Genomic DNA, 27,980 nt, shown 5'->3' with positions numbered 1-27,980 from the left:
GAAGAATGTGTCGTCCAATCACCACAGTCAGACATACAGATACACTTGTTTTATTCTCCATCGGATGTTTTGGTAATTATTCAATATAAATCTCTTGTCAAAGAAAAGTCATCGAAATCATACATAAGTCTTACTCATTTACATAAGTAATTTATAAAATAAAAATATCCTCTGCAGTGTTTTTATTTCGATTTTTGGAGTGTGAACATCGCTCTGTTCTCAAAAAACGTGTCGATAAAAAATACTTTGATTACATCATTTAAAGGCATCAGAAAAATAACTTCTATCCAGAGAACAGCAGAACATCATGAAACAGAAAGGAAACCAAAAACACATCTTAATGACTCTGATATTCCTTGTTTTCCACAGGGTGGGGATCTTCAATCCTGTAATATTAGGACACGACGTCTCAACATTGTCTCACGATCACAGATACATCGCAAAAGTTGGAGATAAAATCAAAATATCCAGGCCCGTAGCCAGCCTGGTGAAAGGATGGTTCTTTTTTCTCAAAATGTAGACCCTTTTTCAGTCATTTGCCCCATTTACTATTTAATTATGAGGTTTAAAAACTGCGTTTTAATGATTTTTTAAGCACTATTTTTTGCTGGATTAGCTTGTCGGATGGTCATCATAACCATACTTTTTATGCATTTCCTAAAGATTTAGAATAAAGTAATATGAAAACACAACTTATTTTTAAAATACGAAAATAATAATATGTTAAAGTTTTAAATTAATTAGGCAAATAAACTAGCTAGCACATTCAACCTTTCTCCGAATTCCTCACAACGTGACTTCTCGTTAAGTCACACCGTGCCAAATTCGGCGTCTCAAATTCTTTACCGACAGCCGACACAGGATTTCGCATGATCTTAAAACCTTTTTGAATTGGTTATCTACACAATTTAATATGAAATAGCAGTTAAAATAGTCCAAATGAGCTCATGTATGGGGCAAATTCTGCACCTGTGGGTCTTTCGAACCACCCGAACCCCCGCTGGCTACAGGGCTGATAATGTTTGACATGAAATACTAACAATCCTCGCGTAACCATGGGTGACCTATAAATGACTGAACTATATGAACTGCCAAGTAATGCATGTCAATTTCTAATCAAATGTTGCTGGGATATGACAAAAAAAAAATCGACATGCATGACATTAGTTTGGCCCGTCCTATGCAGTTTGGTGTATTCAGTAGCAATAAAGAAAAACAAACATTCAAAATCATATTTCATGAATGGCGTTTCAGCTGTACAAGTGCAGCCCTGTGAATCTTCCCTCGCACGAGAAGGGCTAGAAACAATATTTCAAATAGCTCTCCAATAATAGAGAAGTCAACAGAGATAAACATGTAATGATGCCAGGAGCCCACATCTAAATTTACAGCCTAATCATTGGCATGAAACGCATTTGACCCTTCGAAGGGCAGCAAACAAAACAGACGTAACTGGCACATCTTTGAGTGAAACTGAAATGTTAAAGCGCGATGCATCTTTCAAAAGCAGACCCATCTGATTGACAGTTTTGAAGTGGAAACATCATTCAAATACTACAGTAACATTAAGGCCACAATAACCACTCAACCTTCACATGCGGTTTCCTAGGTTCCAGCCTGGAAACCAGACAGTTTCAGTCATATAATCATTTCAAATCTTGATAATATTGCAGTCATTTTCTAAGTGGCTATATGTGTCCAAAAAAACAAAACAATGAGAGTTAATGAATCAAAGGCATACAGTACATGTTTAGCGAAATGAATCCTTTGGCAATGGAGAAAATCAAAACAAAATGATTTGATTACAGTTTGATAACAAACCTACACTAATCAATCCGACAAAGATATGTGAGCAAAATCACTGTGTAAAACGCTGAATTGGTGTGGATTTTCAGAGAAAGAAATATAAAGGAACTTGATTCAAAATATATATATATAAAAGATACAGGTACATAGATGCAAATATACTTGTTCTACAACTATTTGACTGACCAGGAAGGCAAGGTTAGAGCTGGTGTCACCTTACATAACTTCCTCCTGCTCGAAATGAAAAGCAAAAACCCACCTCGCCGAATAAAAAACAAGAATGAAACAGGACAGAAGCAAGCCAGCGTGACAAAAACCCCACTGCATCATTTAAAAAAAGGCCACTATTACAAAAAAGGGTGATATGACTTAATTTAACAAATTAAATTTAAATTTTAAATATTTTAATCACACACACAAAAAAAATGTGCTCGAAGGCTATAGTTCGATTCTATATCTTAAACATTCACGATTTCCAAACAAAAAGATATAATACTCGAATCCTGATAGTCGGCAATTTGAAATAAGATTCATTTGAACTTAAAATTTACGAGTTCATTCATTGTGTTACGTGCAAATCATTCATTTGCAAAAGTAAGGGTGGGCAAACAGTAGCAAACTCGAAGAGAGATAGGCTACCCCTGAAACATTTTGTGCAAACGTGACAATAGACATTTTTCCCCTCACCGCCCAGTGCAACAGCAAAGTAACCTCACAAACCATTGGATCTGTGCCAAAAACACTGGAAATCCCCGTTCAAAACCTAAAAAAAAAAAGAAGTAATTCTATCCTTATCATATTCAAACAATCCAACAGAAGCTTCTTGCAAGGCAAAACAGGATGAAAAAAAACTATTTTGTGAGATGAAACTCAAACGGTAATATACAACAGTCACACCTGTAAACCCTAACAACTCTTAACGGCAACACAAACTGGACGGGTCCTCAAGGCAATGTTTCTTAACCATGTTCCTAGAGGAGCACGAACACTGCATGTTTTGGATGTATCCATTGTCTGTCAAACACATTACAGTGGTTTGCTAATGATGTGGTGATCTGATAAGCGTACTGCGCCAAAGCCCAAGTGAACCGTGCCTGAGCCCGATTCAGAGCACTCACACTTTTCAAACGATCCAGCAAACGGGCCTGGGCACGATCTGGATAGCATAGTGTGAGTAGGCCCTGAATCAGATGTGTTTGGTTAAAAAGACACAGAAAATGTGCAGAGCTGGCGGTCCTCCAGGAACGTGGTTGAGAAACACTGCTCTAAGGAGACGTTTACATGACAACAATGCACTAAAAATGGAAAAGCTTTGCGCTTTTTTTTTTTAAAAAGTTGGATTTATAGAGTAATGGGAAATTCATTTGAGATTTTAGAGTTTCTCTGGATTTATTACAAACAAGTTTGATGTTTTTTGTCTTTCAAGTTTCAAACACAGTGCTGTCATTTAGAGCAATTTTTTTTTTTTCCAGAAAATGACCATTGGTCATATTAACTACTGATTTCATTCGTTGTGTTTAAAAATCAGGGTCATTCCTCCAAATATTGATTTTTACACTCATTTGCCCCTTTTTTTAGGTACACCTTACTAGTACTGGGTTGGACCCACTTTTGCCTTCAGAACTGTCTTAATCCTTCGTGGCATAGATTTGACAAGGTACTGGAAATATTCCTCAGAGATTTTGTATTAGATTTAACTAGGCATTTGTGCCCACAGAACTGCCGCTCACTAGATATTTTCCCTCTTTCGGACCATTCTTTGTAAACCATAGAGATGATTGTGCGTGAAAATCCCAGTAGATCAGCAGTTTCTGAAATACTCAGACCAGCCCATCTGGCACCAATAACCATGCCACATTTAAAGTCACTTAAATCACCTTTCTTCCCCATTCTGATGCTCGGTTTGAACTGCAGCAGATCGTCTTGACCATGTCTACATGCCTAAATGCTTTGACTTGCTGCCATGTGATTGGCTGATTAGAACTTGCATTAACGTACAGTTGGACAGGTGTACCTAATAAAGTTGCCGCTGAATGTATGTTGATTCATATCTATAAATACTACCTTCTGAAGTTAAACCATTGTTACTGTGTTGTCTAAAATGTAGATAAACTTAAAACATTGCGTATTTTTGGTTAATTTTGATCTGGAAAAAATTGTTTTAATTAAAATTTTGCTTTGCATTCGGAAATAAAAGTTAAGTTTTACTCAAACAAATGACAATAAAATGTAAACCCAGACAAACTGAGACCGTTGATTTTTCCATAGCTGTAGTAGACTAAACTGTTGTCAACATGATTCCCGTTCACACGGATCTGCGTAAACGACCAAAAAGGATGTATTATGCAAGGCTGTCACCGTAAAGAAACATTATGTGCCTGCACTGTAAAAAGCAATCACTTAATAAAGTGAGTAAACCCATTGCCTTAAAAATAACAAGTTGGTTTTATTTAAAAATGTAAGTATTTTTGTTGTAACTTAGAAGTGTCAAGTTCACTTAACTTCATTTTTTATAATTTTGAACATGCACTACCTGACAAAAGTCTTGTCGCCTTTCCAAGTTTTAGGAACAACAAACAATAACTTGACTTCTAGTTGATCATTTGGTATCAGAAGTGACTTAAATGAAAGGCAAAGGCCTCAAGATTACGCTTATTTGACCAAAATAAAATATGATCAAGCTGTGATTTTTCATTATTAGAACAGGAAGGTCTGTCTTTGCCTAGACAACTTCACTTAACAGAAATAACGGACAGTCTATAATATAAAGTCATGGTGCAGTGGTAAAAGAATTAATATTGTATATGACTCCCATGAGCTTGGAGGACTGCATCCATACATCTCTCCAGTGACTCAAATAACTTATTAATAAAGTTATCTGGAACGGCAAAGATAGCATTCATGCAGGACTTCCAGAGTTCATCAATATTCTTTGGATTCATCTTTAATGCCTCCTCCTTCATCTTACCTCGGACATGCTCAATAATGTTCATGTCTGCAGACCGGGCTGGCCAATCCTAAAGCACCTTGACCTTCTTTGCTTTCAGGAACTTTGATGTAAAGGCTGAAGTATGAGGAGCGCTATGTTGCTGAAAAATCTGCCCTCTCCTGTGGTTTGTAATGTGATGGGCAACACAAATGTCTTGATCCCTCAAGCTGTTGATGTTGCCATCCACTCTGCAGATCTCTTGCATGCCCCCATACCGAATTTAACCCCAAACCATGATTTTTCCTTCACCAAACTTGACTGATTTCTGTGAGAATCTTGGGTCCATGCAGGTTCCAATGGGTCTTCTCCAGTATTTGTGATGATTGGGATGCAGTTCAACAGATGATTCATCTGAAAAATCCCTTCTGCCACTTTTCCAAATGATCAACTAGAAGACAAGGTATTATTTGTTGCTCTTACAACTGGGATCGACGACAAGACTTTAAGTTGTGTAGCTCATTTAATTAGTAATTAGAAGGCAATGGGTATCCTGCATATATCCTAATCAATATGCATTTGCATGATGTCCCCATTTTTAACAAATTCATGTTTTTAAAAGTTTACAAAAAGACAGTGCAATCATTTTCCAAAGATTGCACTTTAAATGTTTTTCAAAATGCTGTTGTCATGTAAACCAACAGCCAAAGCGCAAACAACATTTCTCAGTTTTAGTTGAAAAATGTGTCATGTAAACGTCCCCTAAATCAGTTTGATTTCTGTGTGGGAGCACCATCGTGAGACGGCCTCTCACGTGGCAGTATGTGACTGTGTGTGTGCTGTGTTTAAAGCATTGCTATGTTCTCAGGAGTGCAGTTCAGATGGGTGGAGGTGCTGCTTCCCCCTGGAGATTTCAAACTCTTTGTTGTGGTACTGCTTCCCAGGGTGCCAGCTTGGACATCGTCTCCGATCATGACGCCGGGCCCATGCGATAGGTTCCGCTGGAGGCCGGCCAACATGGTCTCTGTTGTTACAGTTCCAAACTCGTAGGTAAAAGTCCCGTAGAAGATGAGGATGACCACTGTGAAGACCCATTCGCAGATGGCTGCTGCATGCTGTAAGACGAAGCTCTCGTGGATGAAGAATATCCCACCTGAGAGAAACCGTCAAGGACTCAAACCTTTTCAAAATTCATGCAAGGCACAGCTGGTCCCGACGGAATTAGATTTAGCGAGGAAAGTGGTGGATTATTTATGGAGCGACTGGTTAATTAGCTGCTCTCGTAGTTACATCACCTGGCAACCCTTTAGCTGCCTCCTTTCGTTCAGAGTGGAGAAAAAACAATTCATAAATCATTGACGAACACAGCAGCGATAAAGCAGGAAGGCCGGGAGACTCCAGCTGGCCTCATCTGTCTCCATGCCGACATTTACACCAAAGCAATTAGATTATACCTCTACTACAATATGAGTCAGGGGCTTGCTGATCGTGACTAGAACCTCAGCAGGAAGAGAAACAGATAAAAGCTCAGCACTAGGGCTTTCCTTGCTCTGACTGTGTGGGGAATTATTCACAGCTCATGCTAAATTGGAGAGTTCACACCCCAAAAAATTATAATTGAAATATCTTTTCATCCTGATAGTGTTACAAACCTGTATACCGTAATTGAAGAAAATGTCAAGTCCGCAAGTAAGAGTGATGCGAGTAAACCTCACCTCCCGAGCCTCAAGAGGTACACTAAAGGTGCCTTTTATACTACTGAATATGTTTTGTTATGGTTATGCTGGTGTCCACACTATGGCAACTTTGACCTATGAACAGAGCATTCTGCAAACGCTTGAAACGGCGATCGTTTTTCTCAAACAGTAAAAATGCCAGCCTGGGGTGCATTTCTCAAACAACGACAACTCACGGCTGAACTATCCTAGTGCGATGCATCATTTGGGAAAAGAACGATGTAGTGATGAGGGTTTTCAAAAACTACTTTCTCCATCACAGATCCATCGTTTGAATCATGTTAGTTATAATGTAAAACATCCATAGTGACCCTCTAAACATGGTGGAGTAACAACTTCTTTAGAGAAAAACCCCATCATATTATGTGCAAATTATTGTTTTACAAGCACACACATAAAAAAAAAAAATCCAATATTAGTTTTGGTAAAAATATGCACTTGCTTTCCATATTAATTGAAATATGTGTAAACGGCACTCATAGGGAATAGAAATATTATTGAGAATATTTCATACTTTATTCTAAAAAAAAAAAAAAAAACACTTAGTTAACACTCTAATCTTATGTATAAATCATGTCATTTTTAATGGTTGTAATTTACAGTAGGCTATTTATTAAGAAATAAAAAATCCTATCCTACTTATAAAGATATTTTTATTATTTTTTCATTTTAATCAATTTGACACATTCAAGCCACTGCAGAAATGTTCTTTCCAACAGGCCCATGTCATATACAGTACAGATTTCAGTATTATTTCTTAATAAATAACCTACGATGAATTAAAAGCATTACCATATGCTATATATTTTGTTTTTACAAGCTTTGGCTAAATTCCGCTTTTATATAATAGGTCACCTACAGCTTTCGTCATGAGCCACGGCTGGGTTCAAAAAAGCATAAATGTTTTCAAAGTGCACTACGAAGGGAGTGCAATTGTGAATATGAAGATCGCTAAAACTGAACTGTAAAAATACTTTGAAAGCAAATTACACCAAAGAGAGATGACGTTAATGCTGTTTTTTTTAAATCATTCCAAGTTTAAATGTTGGAACGTTTAAAAAGAATAGGACATGGGGGGAATAGAATACAACCAGGAACTATGCCCCTAACTACAGCTCTAGAGGTGTAGTTGCAAGCATACACGTTTGCAATGCAGTTTGCGAATGTTCGCTGGAACGATGGATTTGGGAAACGCCAAAGCAACAAACCATGTTTGTAACAACGGAACTTGTGACCTTAGTTGGCTAACAATGGTTTTCAGAAATGCAGCACTGGATGTGGATCAACTTAATTCTTAAACACTCTTTTAAAACTTATGTAATTTCTAAATTGAATAAAAGCTTACGGAATTTAAAAATTTTGTTTCATGAAATGAAGTGAACGTATGTATTGGCTCCTAAACACTGTTCACACTACTGCATCTTAATTTTAAAATGTATATGGTTTGTTACTGTAGTGTCTTGTGCCCACAATACTAATACACACAATACTAAAGGCTGATTTATACTTCTGCGTCAAGCGTACGCTTATGCTATGGCACAGCCTACGGGTGGACGCATAGCCCTCGCCGTGGGCTCAAAAAACCCACCTCTCAAAAAATTTAACTACATGTCGCAACGACGCGTAGCGCAAGCTCTGTGATTGGTCAGCTTGGTAGCACTGACGAGTGTGGGTGGGAACGAAAGCCATTGAGTCATAACAGGTAGATTGAAATGGCAAATTATGACAATGGAGGTGCAGATATATAAAATCCTCTCTGATTTTCTGGTCTGATTTGTCAAGCCACTCTCATTTGAATAATACTGGCACACTGCAAGTACAGATGCCAGCAAAATATGCACATGCAGATTAAAGGCTGATTTCTACTTCTGCGTCAAACGCATTCGTATGATCTGGCGCAGCCTTCGCGTGGTTGCATGCTGATGCCGACGTGCACCTCTCAAAAAATGTAACTACACATTGCAGCGACGAGTATCAAAACACTGCCAGCTAGCGTTTCAGAGGTGTTATTGCAGAGCAACTCAAACAGCACGCAGAAGTATAAATGCACGACTAAGTGCAAGGCATGCATTGTGGGTCACAGCGATAACCGTACACAGAAGTATAAACCAGCTTCGGGTGTGAATGGTCATGTATTATCCATTTTAGGCTGCATAGTGTAAACATAGATCTTTATTCTAAAACAGTAAAACGCCAGCCTGGACGAGGAACATTTTCATTCTAAAACAGAAAAACACTAGTGTAAACACAGCCTAAAGCCCCTTGTTTACCTCAAAAAACATTAAAGAATAAACTGAAATGGCGTATTTTCAAACAAAATCCGTTCTAAATTCTGAATAAAGTTCATTTTTGCAGTTGGAAACTTTATGGGGAGTTTGTATTGGCTCCTGAACAACTTTGAGCTGCCATTAGTCCATTACAATTACACAACTGTTGGGTGTTTTCAAGAGCTCCACTTTCTTTGATGTGCGATTGATTTGAATCTCATATCCACCAAGGTGAAACAGGAGAACAACATCCAAATCAACAACACCAAGTTAGCAGCATGATTTGAGTAGCAGTGCTGGTACAGATGTATGATGAACGATCGTTTGTGGACAGGTTTTAAAGACTCAGGTTTTAAAGAAGGGTCACACACTGGATGAGAAGAGCCAGCACATGCTGCTACGTTTTTTTTTTTTTGTGGTGTGCCTGTTCTGAGATGCAAATAGAAAAATAAGGGTAACAAACAAAAAAGCTATCCACGCATTAAAAAACAATACGAAGTTACAAAAGTATAAACTTATCATAAAACTAGTTTCCTGGAGCAAGTGTAAGGAACTATCTTTGTGTGAGGAAATGAAAGTAGCGTCAAAGGCAGTGGGCTTGTTGTTAATTAAAAAAGACAAGTTTACCCAGACTAAATGCTTGTGGATGTCCAGCAAAAATGTTTCACAGATAAATAAGTCACAGAGATTTGGAACTTGAAGGAGAGTTAAAAAAAACCCCTCTCCCAATAAGTAAAAAAATGCCTTTATAGACTACTCTATACACTCACCAGCCACTTAGTTAGGTACACCTTACTAGTACCCCTTTTGCCTTCAGAACTGCCTTAATCCTTTGTGGCATAGATTCAACAAGATATTGGAAATATTCCTGAGATTTTGGTCAATATTGACATGAAAACATCACGCAGTTGCAGTTGTAGATTTATCACTTTTTTATCCCAAAGGTATTCTATTGGATTGAGTTCTGGTCACTGTGGAGGCCATTTCAGTACAGTGAACTAATTGTCATGTTCAAGAAACCACTCTAAGATGATTTGTGCTTTATGACATGGCGCGTTATTCTGCCGGAATAAGCCATCAGAAAATGGGTACACTGTGGTCATAAAGAGATAGACATGGTCAGCAACAATACTTAGGCAGGCTGTGGCGTTGACATGATGCTCAATTGGTACTAATGAGCCCAAAGTGTTCCAATAAAATATCCCCCACACCATTACACTACCACCACCAGCCTGAAACGATAATACAGGTCAGGATAGATCCAAGCTTTCATGTTGTTAACACCAAATTCTGACCCTACCATCTGAATGTCACAGCAGAAATCAAGACTCATCAGACCAGGCAAAGCTTTTCCAATCTTCTATTGTTGTGTGTTCAGAGATGCTCTTCTGAATCCCTCGCTTGAAGCAGTCTGGCCATTCTCCTCTGACTTCTGGCGTCAACAAGGCATTTGTGCCCACATAATTGCCGCTCACTCGATACTTTCCTTTTTTTTTACTATTCTCTGTAAACCCTAGAGATGGTTGTGTGTGAAAATCCAGTAGATCAGCAGTTTCTGAAATACTCAGACCAGCCCGTCTGGCACTAACAACCATGCCACGTTCAAAGTCACCTAAATCACCTTTCTAACCCATTCTGATACTCGGTTTGAATGGCAGCAAATTGTCTTGACCATGTCTACATGCACTGAGTTGCTGCCATGTGATTGGCTGATTAGAAATTTGCATTATTGAGCAGTTGGACAGGTGTACCTAATAAAGTGGCCATTAAGTGTACAGTCTACAGTCCAAAATTCCTCAAAAGAATTTCAAAGGATTAACAAAATGGATGAAGAATTTGCATTTGGGATGAACACTGCCTTTAAATAGCAACAGTTCAGATGTGAACACAGATCTACATAGTCAAGTAGTCACTGTTTGTATTATACTCAACAAAAAAAGGATACTGAGAACCAGTGTGATGAGAGCTCCAGTAGCCAGAGCCACGCGCACATGAGCCATCCAGTAGTCCAGAGCTGTGACAGCCACCCTGTAGGTCAGCAAACACTGCAAACACACGAACAGAATTCCGGCAGGAAAGGCGGCGCCTGCACCCACATAGTGAAGTTTTTTAGCGTGGTCCACCTGGACAAAAACACAAAGAATCGTTATTCTAATTATAATAATACAATCAAAGCACTGAACACAACAAACCAAGACACTGATACGTGACAGCTGGCAAACTTTTGAAGCATCTAACTTGAAAGACACAGTCAGGTTTGTCTTCCTGCAATGGGAAACTTGCCTGCTGCACACTCAGCACGCGGATGGAAGTGCTATTAAGGATGAGGGAGTGGAATGCCCTCTAAAATCCATTGTGAAGAATGAGACGGCTGCATGCATGGATCAATACTAATCACTTTGAGAACATCAGCCTTTCTGAAACACTCTGGTGCTGATCAACGCATCAGTCTGATGCACTGAATTTATAGCCCATGAAAGACTGAGGAGTCAGCCCCTAATATCTTTTCACACAGCTCTACCAAAAGCCCAAATGTATGATGTCGTTTTTGGTTTCAGGGATGTGTATGGGAATTATTGTTAGATGATGGTTATCAGACAATAACCACTGGTGGCAAAGCAACTTTACGTCATCAATTCAGTACTTAAAGGGATAGTTCACCTTAAAAACTACAACTTTGGCAGCATTTACTAATCCTCCACTTGTTCCAAACTTGTTTGAGTTTCTTTTTTTTTTTTATTTAAAGAAGATATACTGAAGAATGTTAGGGAAAAAACCTGCCATTGACTTCCATAGTATTTTTTGTACCTACTATGGATGTCAATGGCTACTTTTTCCCAACATTCATCAGAATAACTTGTTTTGTGCAGGACATTCATAAGTTTAGAACCACTTGATGGTGAGTAAAAGGTGAGGACATTTTCATTTTTGGGTGAACTATCCCTTTATGGGATTTTCCAACTTCCAGTACTTTGGAATGGAGTGGAATAATAGGTCAAGTAGATAGAAGCAAAGACCTGTGATTCTGCCATTTTGGAGCGATCAGCCATCAATTGGATCTTATTGCTGACGTGATGGCAAGCAGCTGCTTTGTTTTTTATTTATTTAATTAAATAGCGCATTAAAGCTGAAATAAGACCAGAAACAACTGGGGCCTCATGTACGAAGACTTGCGTGGAAATCATACTAAAACACTGAAAAAAATTCAGATGTATAAAACACTGCGTACGCTGAGTCCCACGCATATTCTTATGTACATTCGAATGAACGTGAAACTGAGCGCAACATGCACGAGCACAAAACCCCTCCCTGCCTCCTCCCCCTTATGAATATGCTAATGACTCTACTTTGGCAAAACCCAATGAAAAAGCAATGGCAAAAGCAAGCCAAAAGAGAAACTTTGAACAGAATGTGAATTGGAGGTGCTCCTTTTGGAGGTAGACCAGAGAAAAGCGGTGTTATTTGCAAGTTTGTTCTCCGGAATTAACAACAAAAGAAAAAAATTGAGTGGGAGAGTTTAGCTGATGTGATTAACACAGTTGGAGTGAATTGGAAAAGAAATAGTGTGATTTATGGGTGTAAAATGTTGCAGCGCTTTGAACAGTCTCTGTGGCGCAGCTCGTAAAACGCATGTCAACATGTTTTGAAACGTTCGAGCATGAACTCGGTTCGAATTCAGCGTCTGATGAATTCTTTATTCTTTTTCGCCCCGCTACATATCAGATCTTGCCTACTATTTATCACGAGAAAGACAAGTAGGAATCATTAATAAGTTTGTGCATCATATTTTATTTGCACATTTATTGAATGGAAATGTTTCTGATTCACGCATGCAAATTCATCTTCAGATAGTGTCTTTATAGCAATGTGCGTGCAGTAGATAGCTCAGATTACATTGGGAAAACAGGCAACCGCTGCAAATTGTGCTTTAATGTTTAGCTGGTCAACTGTATGGTATGGAAATCTTATATACTCGCTAGATGAACCCGTCTCATACAGCTGCCATTGCCAGGCTCAGACACTTTGTAGAGAGGAATTTAACAAAACTGCCTCTAGGAGTCGCCAATGAAAATAATACAGACACGCACAAAAAATGTGCGTACGCCAGCCATAAAGCTGGCGTGGAGCTGCACACATTCCCACATTCAGTTCATTGTTAGTAAATCCAAACGTAAGCGATTCTGAGCGTGAAACCTGGCGTACGCAAAGTTTTTGTGCGTACGCAGCGTTGATACATGAGGCCCCTGGTGATTATTAGCGCTTTTAATAGTTTATTTCACAGATTTTTATAATACTTTCATTCATATTTAACTCAACATTTTGAAAACGTTAGGTTATCTGTGCTGTTGTTCTATTGGAATTTTCATTCCAAAATGACAGAGTGTCGCCTCTTGGTGATCCAATGCTCTTTGAGAGTAGTTATATACAAATAAGTTTTTCCTTGTCTTGAGTAGGAAAACATAGACACCGAGACGTGATGGCTAATTAACAAACAATATGATTCTTTTGAGCTAACCTTATAAACTAGATTGCAAATTCCAATGAGTCATATGTGAATTGGACTGCAGCGATTGCATCTTTTCTCAAGTCAACAACTCAACAATTCCTGTGTGATCAGTTAACGGGTGTATTTCAAAATGAGCCAAGACAAAGGAGATCATCAAAGCATGAGAGTGTGCATCTAAATGGCAAGAGAAGCTACTAATGCAGAATATAGGATAATTATAAAGAAAAATCCTAATTCTTAGTAGTTTGTAAGCTAAATTTGTTGTGAAGGGCAAGATGTTTAAGCTCAACGTATGTCCATATTAGTATATCACTGTCTGAATTGAAAATGGTTTTATTTTAACTAAACAAAAGGTTAAAACAATGCAACCTCATGCCCATGGGCCTCTACGGCAGGGGCCCTTATTATTTTTGTACTTCTTAGTAAATTTGAAAATGAGTACTATTTATACAAGTTATGTCCCAAATGTCATCCTATGTACACACTACACTTATACATTATAGACTTTTGTACTTGTACATTCAACCATGTACTGCATTGTTGCATCCCAATTTGCATACTATCTATCCTATTGAATAGTATTCAAAAATAGAATTCACGTTTTCCATTATGTGCATTCTCCCATGGCAGGGCGCCATACTTAAATTCATTCCCACCACGGCTACATTACATCTTCTCATTCAAAACCTTATATTGTTGCTGTTTTTTTTTTTCTTTTTAGAAGGTTATAATTGCACCAAAACATAATAAAATGTAAGTTAATTAAAACAGAGTAACTCGTCTGTAATCGTAGTACATTTTACATTTACATTTACATTTAGTCATTTAGCAGACGCTTTTATCCAAAGCGACTTACAAATGAGGACAAGGAAGCAATTTACACAACCAAGAGCAACAATGAATAAGTACTAAAGGCAAGTTTCAGGTCTGTAAAGTCTAAGAAGGGAAGTGTTAGTAGTTTTTTTTTTTTTTTTTTTTTTTTTTTTTTTTTTTTTGTACAATTAGTGTGATATTCAAAGAGGCAATTGCAGCTTAGGAAGTGAAGTGGAGACTAAATAGTTGAGTTTTTAGTCGTTTCTTGAAAATAGCGAGTGACTCTGCTGTTCTGATGCAGTTAGGGAGTTCATTCCACCAACTGGGCAGATTGAGCGTGAGCGTTCGCGAAAGTGATTTTTTCCCTCTTTGGGATGGAACCACGAGGCGACGTTCATTCACAGAACGCAAGTAGTAGTGTTGTGCGTTATTTGTTTAACCCTTTAAGATAACTGACTGACAGGTGTGTGATGCCTGAGGCTAGCAAACACAACTTAGCTTTCAGTTAAGATGAAAACAGTTTCCATAGCTTTACCTTATTTATAGATTAATGTCTATGCTTCTGCATGCAATGAATTTATCTTGTTGAAGTTTATGGCAGTTTCACTTTACGTCAGGATGCATCAATGTCGTTCTGTAGGAGTATTGGAGACATTCAAAAATATTCATAAATATTCCTAGCAAACCTAGAAAATGTAGGGAGACATACTCGTTGCATAAACGCACTAAATCGCACTTCAGCATCGTTTATTTAAAAGCGCAGAAGAAAATCTGTGCTTAAGCAGCATATATTTGAGGGCTTGCAAAAAGTTTTGTGCATGAATAGAGAAAATCAGTGCCGAAGCAAAGAGATTTGCATGCTCATATTACATGAATGCAATCTCGACTTGTAATACTGCACTTTTCAATTTGTCATTGAAATAATGCCATAGGCAGTTGGAAGATCAGTGTAAAAGGCCTGCCACCACAGCCAGAAAAAATCCTGGAGGAAACACTGGAATTAGTTTGTCTCAGACCATAGTATGTTGAAAAGAGTGTGCCAAAGGTTCCTGGATGGTCCACTATTTCTTGTAGAAATACTAGTCCATACTCTAACCGCTAATATCTAACCGCTAATACATTGCACATTAGATGTGAATTTAATTAGAATTACAAACTCGGGTAAACAAGCTACAAACATGGCAGACACGCAAGACCAACAGTCAAGTAGAGATGCTTTGGAAAAGTTGTTTGAATGACTATTAATTAATGTTTTTCCAACTGGAAAATATTTAAATCAGGTTTTCCGTGTTAGATTTCATTTACAACAACAAGATGTGGTTGGAAATTAACTTTTGAATGCATAATTATCCAAAAACCTGAAGATATTTCTCTGCATGAAAGACCAATAAATGACAGATTAACCTGCTGCTGCCTCTTTAATAAGGTAGGTAATTATATATGAAAAAAATGTGGATGATGATGTGTGGAGATAATTGACATGGGACATGACTAAGCAAGAATAACGAGTCCTTTAATGAGGAAGTAGTATGTCCCAAAGCTTGCATACACTTCTGTTACACACTCAAAAAATTATATACTTTTTTCCCACATACTTTTAGGATGTAGTATAACTATGTGAATTGGAACACTAACGTTTTATAAGTAAACAGAAATTCTAGCTGTTTCTCAGGGAACATTTCAGTTGCTAAATTAGTGAAATAAATGACCAAACTACTAAATAATACCTCACTAGAATAATTTTGATAGCACAATCCAAAATAAAGTAAACTCATCACCAAATAGCCCCGTCCATTCCGCTACATAAGCAAAGCTGCAACCGTTCAATGCTCGAAATGTCCAACATTCCACACTATTTTTAACAGTTGAATAAGTGCAGCATCCAGGTACTTTCTGTGTGACTGCACTACTTGTACTATTAATACTACAAAATGGCATAAATGCACCTATAATATATTTAATTACTCAAGTACTCTGCACTGGCAAAAACTCTTGTAACAGAGTCAAGGCAAAGCCGAGTGACTTACTGTACCTGGAAGTTGCCCACCATGACGAGTCCCACAGCATTGGTGCATCCGGACACAAGTCCACTGGTGTTGAGCCAGCAGTGGTTCCTGTGCTCGATGATCTGAGCATACCGTAGTAAACACACCATCACCACTACACACAAAAAAACAACAGAAACAGAGTAAAGAAATCAGACTTAAATCAAATTTATTTTGTTGTAGTTTTTTATATATATAGCATAGATGTTTATTTAAGTGTTGACTATTTGCAGTATAGTTTTTAAAATATGCTGATAATAATTTTTTTAATTATTAGAAGGCTATCAAAAGAAGTAATTATGCCACGCTTAACAATATATATTAAATATCTTGTCAGGTATATTTAGAAAAATAATCATTTAATGACATATTCAATGACTCTTTATTTCGAGGGTGGTGTTGCAGCTGCATAACACAAATTCATTTTGTTATTTAATTATTCATTCATTCATTCATTTATTTATTTTCTTTTCAGCTTAGTCCCTTTATTAATCCGGGGTCGCCACAGTGGAATGAACCTCCAACTTATCCAGCAAGTTTTTACGCAGCGGATACCTTTCCAGCCGCAACCCATCTATGGGAAATATCCACCCACACACACACACACACACACACACACACACACCGGGCTTAACCGGAGCATCCGGAGGAAACACACACAAACGCAGGGAGAACATGCAAACTCCACACAGAAACGCCAGCTGAGCCGAGGTTCAAACCAGCGACCCAGCCACCTTCTTGTTGTGTGGCGACAGCACTACCTACTGCGCCACTGCTTCTCCCTGTTATTTAATTAATTTATTAATAAATAAATCAATTCTTAAATTAAAATCTTTATACTTTGCTCCTCTTTGTTATCATTCAATACATGTCTGTTACTCTAAATGACAATAAAACATTTTCAGTTGATGCATATTTTGACAGTTTAAATAGAAAGTTATTTGAAACAATAGACATTTCCCTTGCATTTAATGATATCTATGTACATAAATTCACTTTCATCTATTTGATTTGATACAGACACCACAAACGGGATCTGTAACCCTTGATCAACATATACTTTAAATGCGAGGTAGTATTATTTCAAAACATTAGTTATTTAAAACATCAGACAGTTCACTCGCATTTAATATGATATCCATGTACATAAATTAACTTTCATCCATTTGATTTGATGCAGACACCAAGAATGGGATCTGTAATCCTTGATTTACATACACTTTAAATGTGAGCCTGTATTAAAATAATCAAACATTACTGGAAAAAATTGTTTTGAATTGTTTTTACTTTTTGTTCAATCAAAGAACTGCTGATCTGTATGTATACACTAAATTCAAGTTACTTGATTTGATATTTTGCTATATAATGCAAAAATAGTTCTCATACACTTAAAGCAGGGGCTTTTGCAACCACAATATTAGCATTATACATTACTCTTTAAGCTGTACACACTTATACAATTCCAATGCTTTTAAAGTTCTAATTATTAGATCTGGATCTCTTATATGTTATGGTGTGCTGTGAAAAACTGTAATACCCCCTCCCAATTTCACATCAACAACAACACAAGTAGAAGCAGATGAAAGACAACCTTTAACAAGACAAGGACAATTCACCCATAATTAGGACCACAAAATATATGGTTTTAGCAGTGATATTGCACTCTAATCATACGTAATAGTCACATTGCAGGATATGCAATGTTGAGTCTGAGTTTTAATTCATCATTTGTTTTTCATTCACATTTTGTTTTTATCATGGGTTTTTGAGGCCTGTGGTTGTATGAGGATTTTAAAAGCATTTAAGTCTAAAAATTGTACCATCTGTAACTTTAACAATTCTTAATTTTATTGATTTATTTTAAAAACGTTACAAATACTGTTAGACTCCTCAGAAAACAATTAAACATTGTTTATTTTATTAGTATTTTATATTCTTTATTGCATTAATCTATGCTTGTTTACAGGGCTTTACATTAACACCCGCCAAGCCGCCAAATGTGGGTAGATTTCAGCTTTGGCGGGTTTGACAGACATCTCCACTAGCCACTTTGGCTGATTGAAAATAATTTTTAAATTGTAGTTTTTCTAAAAGCAGGGTTCGACAATATAAAGATGGCCCAATATGCGTGCAAATGTGATCTTAGAATCGAGAAGTAAAATAATTGTGATCACGCGAGCAGAAGAAAGCAAATGAATACCGAATGAGAGGATGATGATCACTCGCGCTAACAGCTGATGTGATGCGCGCGACTTCTTAAAACGCGTGCGCGCTCCCGAATCGTGAAGCAACTGTGTCTGGAACAGGTTCTGGAAATGCAACTGTCATCGGTTCGCTTTCAAATAACTAGACAAATAGTGATGAACATGCACCCACAGTCCTGATGCTTTTAAGAGCTCAAAATGTGTCTTTTTGTAAGCAGCACCGGTTGCTTTCACTTTTAACAGATTATTAAACGGCCTAAAGTTTACCGTGCGCATGTGATCATCCTTTCATTATCACACACGGTATGTTTCATCTGCTTTATTTGCTTACTGTTTTATTTGCATTTGTTTTTGTTAAAATGGTTTAATTAGATTTTTTTTTTTACAACATTGCTTTAATGGGAGATGAACTCTCTATTTAGCCAATGTGCAGTCAACTGGTGATCCAAGAGATCTTTAGTCACGACAGATTACTGTGCATATTTTTGATACAAGACAATAGTTATTTTTTTTCAAAAGTCAATTGCTTTTCTTTCATCTTTAAGAAATGTTTTGTTAAATAAAAAGTATAGTATACAGCTATATTTTGCTTGTTTTGAAATTTTTGGCTAAGAAACAATTATTGCTTAGTGTGGTTATAGAGATAAATTTGGTAAATCGTTAATTTTGAGCTCTAAAAAAAGTCATGTGAAATAAAAACTAATTGCAATATAACACTATAAAACCCTGACCCATTTGCTCACTCTCATTGAGCAACCTCATACTCGACACACAAAAAGTGAAATGAATGAGGACGCATGTGGACACAGCACAAAATTTAAATCAAGTAATTTTAGCATGTCAACGTCAAATTTAAGCATATAAAATATATTTTCCCAACAACAAAATTGTGGCTAGTGAAAATGCAGAGTGGCTAGTAACATTGGAAAACTACTAGCCACAATGGCCGGTGATTAAAAAAGTTAATGTAAAGCCCTGCTTGTTTATATATTTTATGTAGATGCACTCCCTTACAGAACCAGACATTCTTTCCAGATTAAAATAAAGTCATGTAATGAAATTATACAGTACTTGTATCGCAATATATAAATCGCAGAAAAAAAAAATATCGTAAAGTTAGATTTTTTACAGTATAGTGCAGCCCTACAACTAATCCCAAAACACAAAAATATCAGCTCAAACATTGCACACCACATAATGAATCAACACAGTTAAAACATCCAATACATGATGACACAATAAGAGCAAGTGTGCTTAAACAAGTACATATTTTTGCAGCACCTCTGCTATTAAGGTCCATCAGCATTGATTGCAAGCCTGCTGACTGCTTCCATTCATGCTTTTGTTCTCTGTTATTTAATATGTCACTGCCGGTGTGGAATATGTGGAAATATGAGAACGTGTGGTCTTACCCATAAAAGCTCCCACATTACCGATAAGACTGAACAGACAGCTCTCGGGAGGGTAGGATCCACATTTACTGCATCAAAGTTAAGACAAAGGCATTGTTAGATCGTGCCGGAAATAAACCCAGACTGGAAAGAGAGAAGAGGAAGAGGCTTAAAATAAAGCGCTACCTGATGAGGGGGATGTCTTGAAGGGTGCAGCATGTTTTTGGGAAGCCCGGTTTGGCTGTTTCTTCTGTGCACGTCACATTGTATGACCTTTAAAACAGCGACAGTCAGATAGCATAAACACCACGTGTTCTTTGTGAGCGGAGCAAAACAAGGGCAGCTTACCAGTTTTCGACAGGACAAACATGGTGGTTCATTACAGCCATAGCATATCTGAGGAGAAAGCAAAACGTGGTAAACCTTTAGGGCACAATTTAAGGTATTAACAGACCATTAACAAACACTACTAGCTTAATAAACTACTTATTGTCTGTTGATTAATTGTTAGTAAAATTAGAAGTTGGGTTTAGGTTTTAAGTAGAATTAGAGATGCAGAATAAGATCAACTTTATAACTGCTAATGAACAGTTAATATGTTAATAATAGGCAGGTAATTAAGCAAGTGGTTAATAGCAAGAATTGTGACCTAAACTAAAGTGTTACCCTAAATGTTTTCTTAAGTTTTAGACTTTTTTGTCTTGTTTTAAGTCCAAATATCTAAAGAAGCATTTTCTAGACAACCAAAATGTATTGGGCACTATCATACACCCGGCACAATAAAGCGCAAGACAACTGTGGCGTGATATGATGCTATTATCAGATCAGTGCAACCCTAAGTTTCAAGTTTTGCGCCATGTTGTTTAAATAGCAAATAATAGGATGTGTGTTTGGATATAGACATGGGATGATAATCGGTTTCAAGGTTTACCGCGGTTTGTAAAAGTCAAGATTTTAAAACCACTAACATTTTCTGTTACACCGTTCCTAAGGTATACGTTAGGTTTTTTGAAAATGTTTTCAATGTGTTGTAAAGAAGTTTGTGCTTTTGAAATTAATAAAGATAGCAGAAGTCAATGATTTATATTAATTATATAGCCGGACATGTTTACTGTTCCAAGATATTATAAATGTTTCCTGAAATAAAATATATTGTGTTCAATATGGGAAAAGAACTCATTTTAGAGCAGTAATCATAATACAGTGATACCATGGTATTCTATCCAAGGTTATCATAGCGTCAGAAACTTATACTGGCCCATGCCTACTTAGATATAACTCAGTTTTTTGACCACACTTCATTATTATTGTTTATTTATTTGTTTGCTGGAAATTAGAACTGAATTTGAAAAAAAGCTTTGAAACAAATCTTTGCGCTTAAACAAAATTAAATATGTAGACTAATGGATGTTTCCTTACTCCACAAAAGTAAAGGAGTAAAGTAAATAGTAACAGTAAAGTAAAGAGAAAGTAAAGAGGCTAAATGGAGGAGGCCAATTCTTTATCCTCGCGCAGATGGTTTGTTTTCTTACTGGTGAGGCATTCAGTTTTTCCAGATACAAGTTTCGCCATGTAAATAGCAAATGCACCCAAATGCGATGCAACAGACTTATAAAGGGAATAGGAGTTGAGACTCTGATTGGTTTAAAGCACGTTATGCTCAAAACACACCCATAACTCATTAAGAGAATAAGTGATACCCTGTTAAACCATGCAGCAGGGTGCAAACCCTATTTTTACATCCTTAAAATAGCAAAAGTGGATTCTGACTTACCTTAGACTTTGAGCCTAGATCGTTAAAATAGAGCCCTTTGTGTTGTTTTCAGAAATATGTCAAAATTAAGTGAGTTTTCCTTAAAACAAGCTAAATAATCTGTCAATGGGGTAAGCAAATTAATCTTTTGTCAAAACGAAAAACAAAATGATTTTGTTCCATTCGCAAATTATTAACAGTCTAAACCAGGGACACAACTCGGTTTAGTTTCAAGCCTAATAAGACAGGCCTGAACCATCTAATCAATCTCTCTCTAGGTATACTAAAAACTTCCAGGCAGGTGTGTTGAAGGAAGCTGGAGCTAAACTATGCAGGATATCGTTTCTCCAGGACCAAGTTTGGGCACCCCTGACCTAGACAGTTAGATATTGCTTCATTGTTTTACAAGCTTTTCTCAGATAGTCAATAAAAAAGTTGAATAAACATTAATCCTCTTACATATAGCCCCTTCATGTTTTGAGCTGTTTCATAGTCACAGGTTACAGCATGATAAACTCACACTATCCATATGCCAGTGATGGAGAAGGCAGCCAGGCTGACAGGCAGTATGATCCAGGCAGTCATTGGTCTGACGGTGGGGCCGGTCTGTCCCAAGCATGAGGGGGAGGAACACAGAGGGCTGGCGGGGTGAGACACGGGGGGGATGACGAGGGGGCACTGACATGCAAGGACACACAGGGAGGGGACATGAGAGGAGGAGAGGGATGCCACGCTTGCTCCTTCCTTCCGGCCGCCAAATCCAGGCCTGATCAGTGTTTTTTTGTGGGAGGGGTGGGGGGGATAAAAAGAGGGTGAAAACTTAAAAACTTCATGGGAGAACATGTTATTGACATATTCAATTAAAATAAACAACCCAGGCTCATTCTAAAAACGTACCTCTATATACATTTCCGGAGAGCACCAAATACTTGCCAGAAGTTTTTTTTTGTTTTTTTTTTTGCTTTTTTTGTTTTCGAGAATCCATTAGAGGCTGCTGTGTACGTTTTTTTGAAATCTCAAATTTCTCTCGTAAGTGCCATTCGCACCTGTGTACTCTTTTTGAAATCTTAAATTTCTCTCACAAGTGCCATTCGTCCCTGCTGTTTGACTGACTGTATGACTGACTGACCGATCGACTGACCCACCCTCTTCTCTCCCTAAACCCAACCTATAGTGTTTTCAAAAGCATCGACTTACCCGCCCACCCCCTCCCCTTAACCCAACCGACAGTTTTAAAAAACAATCCAGAAAAAGAAAAGCCATTTTTTTACCACGTTTTCAGATTTTACCACATTCTCACACTGTTATTTATTTTTTATTTAATTTTTTGGATTATGTTTTTTTCTTTTGCGCCTTCCGCAACCATTCTTCATCGCCGACATACATGGCAAGCTACTGGACAAACTGGTAACAGTGGAAAAAAAAACATCCATACAGAGGTAAGCGATCAGCTAGTAAGCGTGAAAAGGTACGACGTCATATCTACATTTATTCATACATTTTAAAAACACAATGGAGCCATTCGTACTTCACTTCTGGCTACATAACTCTCAATCTCCAGAAATGTATATAGGGTTTCAAAATGAGCCTATGTTGAAAATAAACATTACAGCAGACAAACCTTAAAGACATAAAACATAACCCCAATCGATTTTACTTCTACAAAATGACATTTTGCAGAGCAAGACAGTTGGCTCATTACGGGAAAAAGGCCAAATATACAGTAAGAGTGATTGCTGACATTTGCTCTATGGTTAATAATGTGGTAAAATGTTTGAAGTGAAAGTTCACATAAAAATCAAAGTTATCCTATATTATACTCTTAAGCCATACTTGATGCTTTTGTTATTTGAAAAAAGGAAATAACAAAGCTTTATAATATCTTATCTCTCCAGGTTTTTTGTAGCTCTAAAAAGCACATCCATTCACCCATCCATCATAAAAGTAATATACATGACTGTAGTGCATAAAACCTCTGAAAGTGAAGCGACTTTAAAACTTTTTTTAAAGAGTTTTAAAAATTGTATTAATATCCTTCTTAAAACAGTGAATTCATATGTATATCCAAGATTGTCCTTCCTCATACTTCATAACTCTGTACTCTCATGAATATATATATATACAGCAGTTAGGGCTGGGCCGATAAATGATATTATATTGAATCGCGATAAAATTGATGTCATTAACAATGATAAGCTCTGAACTTTTTTTTTTTTTTTTTTTTTAACTCTTTATTGATCTAAGAGCCAATCACACAACAGACATGTGCAACAATGGGATTGTAAAAATGTGTTGATATTAGACATACTGAATTTTCGGCCACCGGAAATCTATCAGCTGAAAATAAGTTATATCATTTAATAGAACAAGTCATTGTTATGATACACTTTTATAACTGGAAGCATTAACAACTTATATCGAAATATATATCGTTATCGTTCAATATGGAAAATGATTAACAAGACTGCATTTTTGCCATATTGCCCAGCCCTACTGGAAGGTTTATCTTTTTTTTAAAAAAATATGGATAATTTTCTGCCAAAGACCTATTGCCTTGTCTTAGAAAAACAACAAATAAACCACTAGTCTTTTGGAACTAGGACTTTTGGAAAACACAATTCACCCGCATATTTTCAAATATAAATGTATAAGTCAAACACCTAGATCTTCCAGCTGATATAAGCAAAGTAAAATCCTTTTCAAATACATCTTTAAAAAATTCACCATCCAATTCTTCACATTTCTGTATTTCATTATGCTCAGTTTTGCTTATATTTTTGGTTTTGGAAAGCTCCATTTAAAGACACTTAATTAAAGTTAATTATTATTACCACTAACCATAACAAAAAGTATTTTCAGAGTGGAGAAAGTTATTGCAACTTCATAATCACCTAAACATACTAAATTACCATAGAAATAAAAAGATGTGCAACATATGCTGTACAGTTGCTTATCCAAATAGTATACTTTCAGTTCTGGTCTGATGCAGTTTTATACTGTGGCAGCCCTTACAAGTACAGATTCCTACCACATTTTGCTAGTCTAGCCTTTAATCAGCCAAACAGAAACCACACCACACCCTTCCTGATCTCATTTCACCAGCTCTCAGTTGTGACCCAAATCAAATTTACAGTTGTGTTTCAGGACTATTGCAGGAACATCTCATCAGTGCAAACGTAAAGTCGACATTTGTGCTCTTCATCCCCCTTAACACCAAATATCAAGACACATTTTTAAAGGTTGTTTCTTTTTTAAAGTTGCTTTGGGAAAAAAAGTGTCATGCATTAATTTGAGGAAGAAATGGAGGCAGTAGCAAATCGTTCCTTCCTCATTGTGCACACACATTGGGCAACAGATTTACTAAAAATGAAGACTAAATGGAGAGTGAGGTTTTGGTTCTATCTAGTTGTTGATTTGATGGAAATGGAGAGAGCAAAGGTTTAAAGGAATAGTTCATCCAAAAATGTCATATAACCCATAATTTACTCACTCTTAACCATCCTCTGTGTATATGGCTCATTCCTGATGAATACAGTCAGAGTAATTTTACATTTTATCCTGTGTATAAAGTTTCTCTCTTATGCTGCAAAGGTGTCAATGTGTCTTATGAAGCAGTTCCATGTGTTTTTGTAACAATTTTTTTTTTTAATTATAAACTCAAATGACTGACTTCTGACTTGATGTATGATGCATGATGATGATGATGGTGTACTCCAGTTCAAACAAATATGAAAAAAAAAATCTTCTCTTACAGTGAAATCTTCAGAAATTTCTTGATTTCAATAACTTTCAATTAGTTACCAGTGCTACTTGTCTTCAGCTACCTTGTGCAACACTATAAAAATAGTGTTAACTCAAAATCTCTGCAGAAATTTGCCTTCACTTTTAACTGAGTTGAGTCAAATTTACTTTACTTCACGGTGTACAGTTTGTATCATGCATAAGTGACATAAACATTTAATTTTTTACAAAATATTTGTAATATAAACATATACAGTTGAAGTCAGAATTATTAGCCCCCCTTTGAATTTATCATTCTTTTTTAAATATTTGCCAAATGATGTTTAACAGAGCAAGGAAATTTGTTACAGTACGTCTGATAATATTTTTTCTTCTGGTGAAAGTTTTATTTCGGCTAGAATAAAAGCAGTTTTTAATTTTTTATAAACCATTTATAAACCATTTTTTATAAAACATTTTATTATTATTTTTATTTAATTATTAGCTCCTTTAAGCTATATTTTTATTTGATAGTATTTTACAGTGCTTTAAAAATACTCAAAGATGGCTCTGTTAATGTTTTTAAACTATTATATTTATTTTACCAAAATCCCACAAGTGCCAATTTCACATGATTCACATCTATTAAGGAAAAATGTCACATCTGTAACAGAGCTTTTTCCTCATAAATGCAAAATAAAATAAAATCAATTATTTTTGTTTTATAGTGAGCCAACTCTTCGCCTTTTGATGAGCATTATTTCTTTTGGGTTGTGCAGTTTAATTCACAGAATAACAAAATTAAGTAGGGTGTATACTGTAAACTCACAGACTTTTTTTGTCACATCCATAACCCATGTTCATTTCCCTCATTTATAACATAAAATTAGTTTCCAGATTGATATTTTTCTGCTCCCAAATCTTTGTGATTAGTTGTTTTGGAAAAAAATATGTTTCAATATAATGTTAAAATACACTTTCTATGTGAATTTATGTTTTAAGATTTTACTGCAAATGTCCCATCTATAACACTGGAATTGCTCATATATATTAACAAAAACACAAGGATCTGCTTCATTAGACATAAACTAACACCCAGGTGGTGTATGAGATAGTTTAACAACGAATCAATGCACTTTTGTAGCCTTAAAAAAAGCACCACCCGAGCAGGTACAAGACGTCAACAAGACGTCTGATTGACGATGCACCCCAACATCATGGGATGTTGCATTTCGTTTGGAAATAAAAATCAGGTTGGCGTCAATGTCCCACAACAAAATATCAACATCTAATAATGTTACAGATCGACGCTTTGTGGACATTACCAATGTGTTGTCTATTAGACACTGGAATTTGATTGCCATACCTGATGAATAATTGTCAGTATTTGACATCTGTTAAGATGTTGACTTAAAGATGTTTTCCAACACAATCTAAAATCAACAAAACAACGTAATTTCACGTTATTGTTGGACATAAAAATAGCATTGTCCTTAGACATTGGTGACCTAAGTCTAACCTAATATTAACATCTTATGACGTTATGTTCGCTAGGACTCAACACCATCATGGAAAACATAAGAGCTAGGATAAAACTTAAAACTCTGCATTGGTTTGAAAAAGAAAGCTTACTTGAGTATGAGTAAATTAAGAGATCATAATAATTTTTGCATGAAAATAATAACATTCACAATAACATACATTTTAAAAACTATATTTTCACTTCATAACAAAGTGAATATTTAATGTCAAGTTTATCGTATTTACAGCCTCAAAACAGATGTAAGCTGACACATATTTGCTGTCTCATTGTTTTTGTTGCTTCTTCCTCTCACACATTTTGCCCTTCTGACCCATTCATTAAATAACCAAGAGCACTTCTTGTTCAAAGTCACATCCTGCAGTCTTGACTGTGTGTGCTGCAGTGATTTTGTTGTAAAAACATAAGCTTTACTGGAATTCTGCACATGACTGCCACATGATGCTGTCTGGATAGCAATACCAATAAGTGGTAACGTTAGACCACTAATGAGCTGTGGTATGATGCCTGCAATGCTGTCTAGACAGGTACATGCAGTGTGTAATAAGAAGATCCAAACTTTATACACTACACAGCCAGAAGCAGCACTTGAAGGGCTGTCACTGATGTTATCAACAACTGTGCTGCTGACTTTAGGTTACTCACCTGCATCAGAACCTAAAATGTCGTGCAGGTGTCATTCGCTTACCATACTTTACTACATGTTTCGTATTCAAATTGAGTTTTAAATGTCTTTGGGTTCGTTTCTAAATTTAATAACACTAGCTTACTGTCATTTCTCATGAAGCAATTATGCGTTCACTAGCAATGAAGCTAACAGATGTTGTGTTTCTAAACCTAGTGTGTTGACTTCCTTAGCAGCCTTTCTGGAAAACATTCGAACGTGACTGTGATGTCCCAATGTGCTGTCTAGATAGGAGGCTCGCTCGGTTCTGAGAGAGACATTTAGAGTCCAGTTAAATCTCGAAACGACTGGTTCCGTCGGAGAATCAAATTCCTTAACGCTCCTAACGGTCAAGAGATCATATTGAGCTCTGCCGGAAAAATTCGTGATAATTACATATATCACAAACAAACAAGGCAGTCATTTTTACATACCTTAAGTCCTGCTACTCCCTGCTTCCAACCTCACTCAACCTTGGTTGTTCCTTTAAGATAAGGCACTGTTGCCAAACCTGCTCCTTGCGCTCACTGTAATTGTAGTTCTTTGTCTAAAGAAAACGAATGTCATTGGTGTTCTATATTTTTAACGTGACTACATTACCCACAATG

General features: G+C 36.6%; 1 protein-coding gene and 1 long non-coding RNA gene across 5 annotated transcripts; one reads left to right on the top strand and one right to left on the bottom strand.

Annotated features, from left to right (window-relative positions):
* Nucleotides 1–34: 34 nt before the first annotated feature.
* On the bottom strand, nt 35–27,865 carry tmem150aa (transmembrane protein 150Aa). 4 transcript variants are annotated; one of them, XR_015490556.1, is made up of 9 exons: nt 27,807–27,865; nt 21,969–22,214; nt 20,044–20,091; nt 19,882–19,968; nt 19,717–19,784; nt 16,088–16,215; nt 10,681–10,858; nt 5,237–5,885; nt 35–4,350 (listed from the first exon to the last, which is right to left on the bottom strand). XR_015490556.1 is itself a non-coding variant. In NM_001045410.1 (8 exon segments), coding segments are annotated over 7 exon segments (882 nt in total). In that variant the 5' UTR covers nt 22,034–22,214; nt 27,807–27,860; the 3' UTR covers nt 5,243–5,577.
* LOC147843988 (uncharacterized) lies at nt 11,403–19,730 on the top strand. Its single transcript, XR_015491239.1, has 3 exons — nt 11,403–14,034; nt 14,471–16,574; nt 17,216–19,730. It is a non-coding gene; the product is annotated as an uncharacterized LOC147843988 (long non-coding RNA).
* Nucleotides 27,866–27,980: the final 115 nt, after the last annotated feature.

The sequence above is a fragment of the Danio rerio genome, chromosome 5 (assembly GCF_052040795.2).
Source record: "Danio rerio strain M-AB ecotype USA chromosome 5, GRCz13ab, whole genome shotgun sequence".
Lineage (NCBI taxonomy): Eukaryota > Metazoa > Chordata > Actinopteri > Cypriniformes > Danionidae > Danio > Danio rerio.
The sequence above is the reverse complement of the archived record's forward strand: the minus strand, read 5'-3'. Positions and strand labels throughout refer to the sequence as shown.